Raw genomic sequence first — 8,526 nt, forward strand, 5'->3', positions numbered from 1 at the left:
CAGTTTTGAGTAACGTTTATCCAACTTGTGGCTTTCGTGGCAATTTTACTCAACCTTGAGCAAATTTTAGTGAATTTTTTTAGTGTGTACAAATTTCCCTTGTGCATATTAAAATTTGGTTCCGAAATTAATTTTGTTTGAATGAGCTGAAACTTGTTATGGAGAAGGATGATGTATGTAAGTTGTTTATTTATTCCAAAGTTTCAAAAATTTTATACAATATGGGCAAAATAAACTTTCACGCAGCATGAAAATAGATTACGTGCTCAACCTGTGAGAAAAATTTTTAAAATTTTTATAACGTTTGATAACATTTTATGGTTTTCTGGGAAAACCAAATTAAAACCATTTTAAATAATCTAAATAATAAGATTTTGAAACACGGTAGGTTTATTAGATAATTTAAAACCCATTAAAACCAATTGAAAAGCCAAAAACCAATTTAAACTCAAATCCATTAAAATCCTGGGTCGGTACATAATACCCTGCATGAAATTTTGTTGTATGCTGACAAAGAGTGTTTTGCGAAATATAAATCTCGGAACATTTTTGTTTTGCAGTACAAAGTATAATTTATTTTAGCAACAAGTTTTATTATTTGTAAATATATATTGGTATGTATATACATATGTACGGAACACGCCCCCGCTCAAATTTTATGCGTCTGGCTTCACCTAAATCCCGCAAAATCAAAAGGTCTAACGTAATTTTTATAATTTTCTCAACAAAAAACTTGTCAATTACTTACGGATAGCATGCCTTTGCATTAACCTAACAAAACATGTAGACGGATCCAGTAGTGTTGAGCGTTGGGGGGCACATGCATCCGGTGTGCTTATCTTCTTCACCCGGTCGTAATTTACTGTATTCCTTCAAATACCTGGACCCTGCTGGGGGCAGTTTTAGCTTTCTGTAATCCGTGGTGCCGGCCGTAGCCAGGGTGGCTGTCAGCCAAAGAAAAACCCAAAAACTGCAAGACCACTCCATTTGATAAGACCTGAAAATAATGTTTAGGTACTTTACTAGCCAGATATTTTAAATTGGTAAATAAATTTAAAACTGCTCATTTTATTTCTCTGACATGTGTAAATAAATCAAACACACGTGGGATAGTAGCTTGACTTGCATGTGGAGTATATCTTAGTTATTTAGTAGTAAATTAGCAAATTCACAACAGAACATATTCAACATTGACATACTTAAACATGTTCATCCTTGGTGGACCCTGTGATAGGCAGAATCTCAAAGTCTGGATGCTAAGGTTTGGAGCTTGACTCAGCGTCAGCAAAACATTTTTGCAGTCTTGGTATGTGACTGTCCCGTGTATCTATGTTATAAGCTGGAAATGTCTTTCTGCAACGGAAGTGAAAGTTATTTTCCGAAACGGAAGTGAAAGTGGAGAAAGTGATTTGCATATCAGCTGCGTTGGTGCAAGCGGTTGGAAAGTCGATAAGTCAGTTATCCAGGATTTGCTGGTTAGCTTATCTCGCAGGGAAGTTAACAAAAATTATTAAGTGCGGTTATCGCTCTGCTGGGGGGATTGGGAGGGTGTGCCCCCTTGGGATGTGGTTATCGCTCTAGGGGGAAGTGGTATGCCAGACATTATCATGGATATTTGCCTATTATCCCAGTGCTGGGTGTGAAATGTTGGTGAGGTCACTTTCCGGAGGGACATTTGTTCCTTTATTCCGGATATTTAAGGAACATTCTGTTCCGTTCAGGCCCCTTAAGGCCCGTTCGGAAACCAGTGACATAAATTTCGCTATCTATGTATGGATGACGGGAAGGAGAACGGAAACGAATTCCGTTCCCTTCATGGGTAAACCATATTTATATTGAATTGTTTAAAGTACAAAATATATTTACTTGGCCTACACACAAGGGAATGGAATTCCCTTCCTCTTCCATTCCCCTTGGATATACTTCAGACGCAGTAGTGAAATCTTCACATCGATGGAAGGGAAGGAGAATGGAATTCCACTCCCTTCGTGTGTGGACTACACAGTTATCGCTATGTTAATAGGCATAGGGGATGCCGGATATTAGTAGGAAGATTGCCTATCGAAAGCAGTTACACCCCCAGTGTTGGGAGTGATATGTTTGTGGGGTAGCGCACCTAACCGGCCACTACCTCTGTTTGAGTTAACCCCATTGGGATGTGGTTATCACTCTGGTGGGGGTCTGCGGGCTGGAGCCGCAGTGAACTCGTCGAACGATGGTGAAGAGTTCCGTTCCTTCCCTCTTCCCGTTGGATATACTTCAGACGAAGTACTGACATCTTTGCATGAAGGGAAAGGAAAGGGATCGGAAGCCCCTTCCTGTTGGATATACTTCAGATGAAGTAGAGCAAATCTTATATGAACCCGATCACTAGGGCGTTTAATAGCAGAGTCCTCAAAAGTAGGGTTAGAAATGTGAAATTCTTGCAAAATATGCTAAACATTTCTGACCACGTCTCCCCAAAATTTCATAAGTTATCATTGGAAAATAAATTTCCTGCACCACTTCAAATTGAGGAAATCGGGAAACGAGTTTTTGGAAGTCCAAAAATTTGAGTGACAACGACTCGACGTAGACTTGACTGCATTTTAATCGAGAAGGGGGTGGGCGTGAAAAAATTGAGACATACATAAAAAAAGTATGCAGAATCCGAAAATTTCAACCTAATATACGCACCATGAGAAAAAACCACCATATAGGCCCTTCGAAAGTTAATAACGATTGAATCATTTTTTGAAAATTATTCATCCACGTCCGTGCCTGATGCCGCCATGAAGTCAAATATTAATACAAACTATTTGTATCATATTAAAGCCCATAACTTGCGGGTCAAAGCGTATTCAAAGAAATCTAAAGCAAAACATACTTAACGTCAAGAAAAAATGGTAAACGCAAGACCTACCAAGCCGTGCAACAAAATGACACCAAAATAATTGGTCACTGACGACGAGTCCTACGTCCTTAAAAACGTGACAGAAACTTCAGGAAGGGAATTTTTCATGGGAAATATATCTCTCAACTGAAAACCGAACAGAAATTGAAATGTTTTTCGAAATTTCTCAAAAAATCTCAGGTTTGGCTGGCGTTCGGACAATTTGGACATGTTTCGGACCCCTCAGTTTATATGGGCTATGAGGACGCACAGGTTTGTTTTCGGAAATGTGTGATAGACCGCCTGATTCCTTTCATCAAGGTGTATCATAAAATACAAAATGCAATTTTTTGGACCGACCTTGGGCTAATCCACAATGCAATAACTATCAAGGAAAAAATCTAGAAAAAAATCATTTTGATGCTGGAAAATGAAAATCCCACATACATCCATTATCTTCGCTCAATTAAAAAAAATTAGGCTATATGTGAGAAGACATACTCCCAGCTTTGTGAAACAGTCGATACTTAAAGAAAATTTTGGTTACGGAGGGAGAAAATTAACAATGAAGTTGCAAAGTCTTCCGGAAAAGAATTAATGGCGGGCGCGATGAAAAAGACTAAACACGAAGTGAGTAATTGATTAAGGTCTCCTTTCTTCGCGGATACCTAATGTCAGTAATGTTTATAATAACCACCAAAAGATTTTAAAAATCATCTTTGACCATTTTGAGGATAAATTTCCAAGTGATCGGGTTCATATAAGATTTGCTCTACGTAGCTATTTCATATTTTGTCAAGACTTCTTTCCAGCTCTCACTGCAGCTTTACATAAGGAAGATGCCGCTCCCAACGACAGACAAAATATATAATAGCCGCGGAAGGGTGAAGACAGGGATGAGGGAATATGTTCCCGCGGTTATTCGATGCTCCCATCGGCTGCCCATGTTATACACATTCCATCCCCTTCATGCAGACTACGTAGATTTAATGAATGGAATCCGTTATCTTTTCATTCCCTTAATCAAGGGAATGAGGCTTCAGATGAATTAACCAAATCTTCTACTGGAACATATTTTGAAATTTGAGCACGAATATAATATCGTACGCGCTTTGACATTCGACACACCAGTGACCGTGTGGACCAAGTAAAATATGTCGAACACGTCAAACGTCTCTTTGTTAACAGATTTTGAATCGGGTATAACAATATGATGTTGATTTTCTATGGATCCATTCGTTGTGACCATATATTTACTTACTGGGCCCACTGTAACTGTATTTAGCTGTTAACTTTAAAACCGCTGGAGATCATGAAAATCTGATAAGTGCATTGGATTCCCCGTGCGATTTTGCATAAGTTTCACAAATCCGTTTTGAACTACTTGCAAAGCTTATCAGCAGGGAAAATTTTGAATGAACGCATGCGGCGAAAATTTTTCATTTAAAAAATGGGTAGAAAAATAGTAAATTTGAAAAGTGTGGCAGGAATCGAACGTGCACTATAATTTAGTCCAGCGGACTATAAAAACGTTCTCGGGGACTGGGTCGACTAAGAACAGTCGAAGAAAAATTTTTATAACGACCACACCCATCATCAAGGCGCCGAAGCCTGGAATCAGAAGAAATTCGCGAAATTCCAACGGAAACCAACCTCACAGCTGACAGTGTGGAGCCAGATTATCTAATGAGTACTCAAATTGAACCTTAGAATTAGGACTTTGCATTGTAGTACTTGCCACATGCTGACTATCCCCCGAAGAAAAGCCAGATTAAAGAAACCCAGGAGTACCTTCAAATCTGTAACACAAAAGATGTTGAAGCTATAGGGTCTTATTTAGCGTACAGTTTCAGTGGGCCACCTGGTATTACCAAATGAGAATATATAGAATGCCATGAGCATTGTTTATATTTCTAAAATATCTTAATTTTCCTATCATCAACTTAAACCATCAAATTTACGTTCTTTACAAATTCCTTTGACTTCCGTCGGTGACAGAATTTGGGCTTATTATATAGATTAAAATATTTAATTGGTTGGAGTTTTCCAAAATTCCACTCAATTTCCATGAAAATCAAATAAGCTCGCGCCCGGCGGGAGACGGGCTTATACGCTAGTTAAGTATAATGCAATACATGAAAACCTGGCCGAAGTCAAATTAGTAATTTTATATGTATCGAATTACTTTCACAGTTTGTAGTTTGGCACCAAAGTACAAACTGATTGTTACAATGTGCAGGAAATCCGAAATCATTTGGATGGAATTTAATAAAAATATATTATTGAATTTTATTAACTTATAGATAAATTAAAATTAATAATTTGTAACTAATAATCTCACAAAATAATTTGACCTAAAAATTGAGTAAGTCTTAAGCGGCGAGATTGTTGGGCATGCAGATTTTAACTTACAAAGTCGCCAGGTTCAAATTACAGTGAATCCAACGAAATAAGTTACATATGGAGCACACGTCAATCATAACTTTTACGAATATCCGGTGCTACGCAATACAATTCAACAATACAATATTATCGGAAATAATAAAAAACCGCATGCATAATTTTAATGGCAATGACGTCGAAATACATATAAAACGTTTAAGCACATATGCATGTAAGCAAACGTGGTCTTACTCACGACCACGTAAATGCATATTACAGATGTTAGCATCGCAACTCATTAATGTAGAAAATTGGCAAAATTGTGTACTAATAATGTAAAATTAAGAGATTCTGTTAACGTACAGGATATCTACCAATATGTAGTTGTCAGTTTGTAAGTCTTCGTTGAGCAAGAGAGTAGAGATTTTTAAGTATTCTAAAGTCAAGTTTAAGTAATTACAAGAAAGTAAAGTTATACATAATTCCAAGATACAAAAGCAAAGGTTTAGTGAAAACTTAAATATCTCAAAATTCGCAATAAATTCGCACATTTCGGCTTGTATCGCGAAAATTCCGATTTGTTTTCTATATACAAGCTTGAGCCCAGCTAAAGTAAGATGCACACAAGTCATCCTAAATATTTCTTAGCAATTAACGTTGCTATTTTCCCAATTTTGGATTATTTCGCATCCTAATTTTACATATTCATAATTAACAAGGAAACATACCGAGGTGCCCAACGAGTTAAGGGTCGACACCTATACTAAAATGACCACAACACATGACTTATTAAACAAACTGAAGTAATTTCCGTGTAAAATTCACTTTTCGTCAAGTTGTGACGATATTTGTGACGAGCGCATGACCATCGGGTTGGCAGAGAGGGAGAGGTCGGCCGCTGAACGATCAGGTCGAACAGAGAAGCGTCGTCGTCTTCAGAGATTTCAAATTCTTTCAAATTTTGAAAACATCTTAAAATTTTGAAAAAATTTTGAGAAAATTTTGAAAATTTGAGAAAATTTTGAAATTTTGAGAAAATTTTGAAATTTTGACAAAATTTTGAAATTTTGAGAAAATTTTGAAATTTTGAGAAAATTTTGAAATTTTGAAGAAATTTCAATTCTTTTCAAAATTTCAAGTGGATTTCAAAATTTCAAGTGGTTTTCAAAATATGATAGAATTTGAAATCTCTGAAGACGACATAAAGACGACGACGCTTCTCTGTTCGACCTGATCGTTCAGCGGCCGACCTCTCCCTCTGGCAACCCGACAGTCATGTGCTCGTCACAAATATCGTCATAACTTGACGAAAAGTGAATTTTACACGGAAATTCCTTCAGTTTGTTTAACAAGTCATGTATTGTGGTCATTTTGGTATAGGTGTCGACCCTTAACTCGTTGGACACCTCGGTATGTTTCCTTGTGAGTTGTACACGTAAAAGACTTCATTATAATTGTTTTTGCACTACATAAATACAAGTATCTCAGAATATGGATTAATGGAATGACCAACAATGTTTCGTTGAAATAGGAGGTAGATTTTGAATGCCTTCTCGTTGATTACAACGAAAGGACATGCCGGACTGGCATGTCTGGGCGAAAAATTCCTGTGGGCGTCAAAAAAATCGTACACGGTCATACGATAGCTCATTTTTTTCGTGAGGCCTTGCCGCGTCCAATAAAAAATATTGGAAAGTCGAAAAAAAATTATCCACCGAGTTTTACTTTTGGCCTCTCATTTTGAATCTTTAAAAAAATGCTGACCTTTGACCTGCGTGTGTCGTTAAAAATCGACGACGCGGAAATTGTCCGTAGATACTTTTGACATTTTTTCCCGAAGTTCGGAATTTTAGAAATTGTGGGATCATATCGAAATAAAAAATATGTCGTTGCATCTACAATTTCGTGACATACTGTACTTTCACTAAGGATAGGATGCAAATTTATATAGGCTGGTACGCACATGTGCATGTACAGGGTGGTTTAAATGTCACGCAACAATGGAAAATTTTTCAATGGGAAAAATCCCTAAATCCCCATTGGTTACAAGATTTTGGATTAAGATTTTTACAATTATTATCAAAACTGATGGAAAACTGATAACGAAATTCTTTAAATTGAATTTTAGAGACAAAATTTCGGTAACTAATGGAAATTTACAAATTTTTCCCATCGAAAAATTTTCCATTGTAGCGTGACATTTTAACCACCCTGTATTTATGTAAATTTGAACCTGGAACAATGTTTTATTTCGTGACAAAGTAAAATTTGTGCTGTAATGTTTAATGTCTTTAAATATAAAACAAATAAGCTCACTTTTCATTTTTGTTCATGTGGTCGTATTTGTGTGTCTCGAAATGAGCGAACGTTCAAACCCTACAAAATTAAAAGGTATACCTTATTTTACGACTTTCTCCATCAAACTTACTTTTGAACAACTTACCTGATGCAAGACTTTGCATTATGTTTGTCGCAATCTATCTTCAGCAAGACACACGTCGGTCTTCGACTACACTTCCTCTTTGTAGCGCCCTAAAAATTGGTACACTATTCACTACATGTCCCGCGAAACGAAAGCTTAGAGTGCAACCAAAGTTCACACTTGCTACTTCGTAGTTTGAAAGGGGGACATTCATAATGAACTTACAATACTGCAATCCGCCTCCAGAATTGCTTCCGTCTGGCCATCAACACATCGATAAGCTCCTACCGGTTGGCATGTCCCTCCCGCTTTGGGGGACATCTCGTGTCCGCAAAACATGTAGACGGATCCAGAAGTGTTGAGGCTTGGGGGGCACATGCATCCAGTGTATCTATCTGGTTCCCCGGGTCTTAATTTGCCGAAGTTCTCCAAATACCAGGACCCCGCTGGGGGCAGTTTTAGTTTGCTGTAATCAGTAGTACTTGCCGAAGCCAAGGTGGCTGTGAGCCAAAGGAAAATCCAACAATTGAATGGCGACGACATTTCCGACGATCTGAAAAATAGGTTAGGTTAATTTAATCATTTCAAATTGGTTAATTAGCTTGAAACTGACTTTGAGATTCAATAATTTTGAATCAATATTGGAAAATAGAGCGGAATTTTAATTTCTAATTTTATTCATGCATGCGTGATCGACCTACTTTTGCATTTTCAAATGTAATAGATCCAAAATTTGTTTGTTACAAATTGCACACAACCCGAGGTCACATTTGCTCCAATTCAATTACAGGCAATGTACATATACATATTCTTTGTCAAATCACAATTACTAATTTCGCAAAATTATTTA

The 8,526-nt window shown here is 37.1% G+C and overlaps 1 protein-coding gene across 1 annotated transcript; it reads right to left on the reverse strand.

Moving 5' to 3' along the window:
* Window positions 1-7,496: 7,496 nt before the first annotated feature.
* LOC118437246 lies at window positions 7,497-8,220 on the reverse strand. The gene is made up of 3 exons (XM_035856153.1): window positions 7,902-8,220; window positions 7,698-7,786; window positions 7,497-7,630 (listed from the first exon to the last, which is right to left on the reverse strand). Exons 1-3 carry the CDS (start codon window positions 8,217-8,219, stop codon window positions 7,624-7,626), a joined length of 414 nt encoding a protein of 137 aa, XP_035712046.1. The 5' UTR covers window position 8,220; the 3' UTR covers window positions 7,497-7,623.
* Window positions 8,221-8,526: the final 306 nt, after the last annotated feature.

This window comes from Folsomia candida, unplaced genomic scaffold (assembly GCF_002217175.1).
Source record: "Folsomia candida strain VU population unplaced genomic scaffold, ASM221717v1 Fcan01_Sc012, whole genome shotgun sequence".
Lineage (NCBI taxonomy): Eukaryota > Metazoa > Arthropoda > Collembola > Entomobryomorpha > Isotomidae > Folsomia > Folsomia candida.

What these genes read in the sequence shown, in the direction of transcription:
- LOC118437246 (XM_035856153.1), bottom strand. Translation starts at nt 8,219, where the DNA reads ATGTCGTCGCCATTCAATTGTTGGATTTTCCTTTGGCTCACAGCCACC. An exon ending in TGGAGGCGGATTGCAGTATT is followed by an intron (nt 7,787 to 7,901) that starts GTAAGTTCATTA and finishes ACCAATTTTTAG; the next exon opens with GGCGCTACAAAGAGGAAGTG.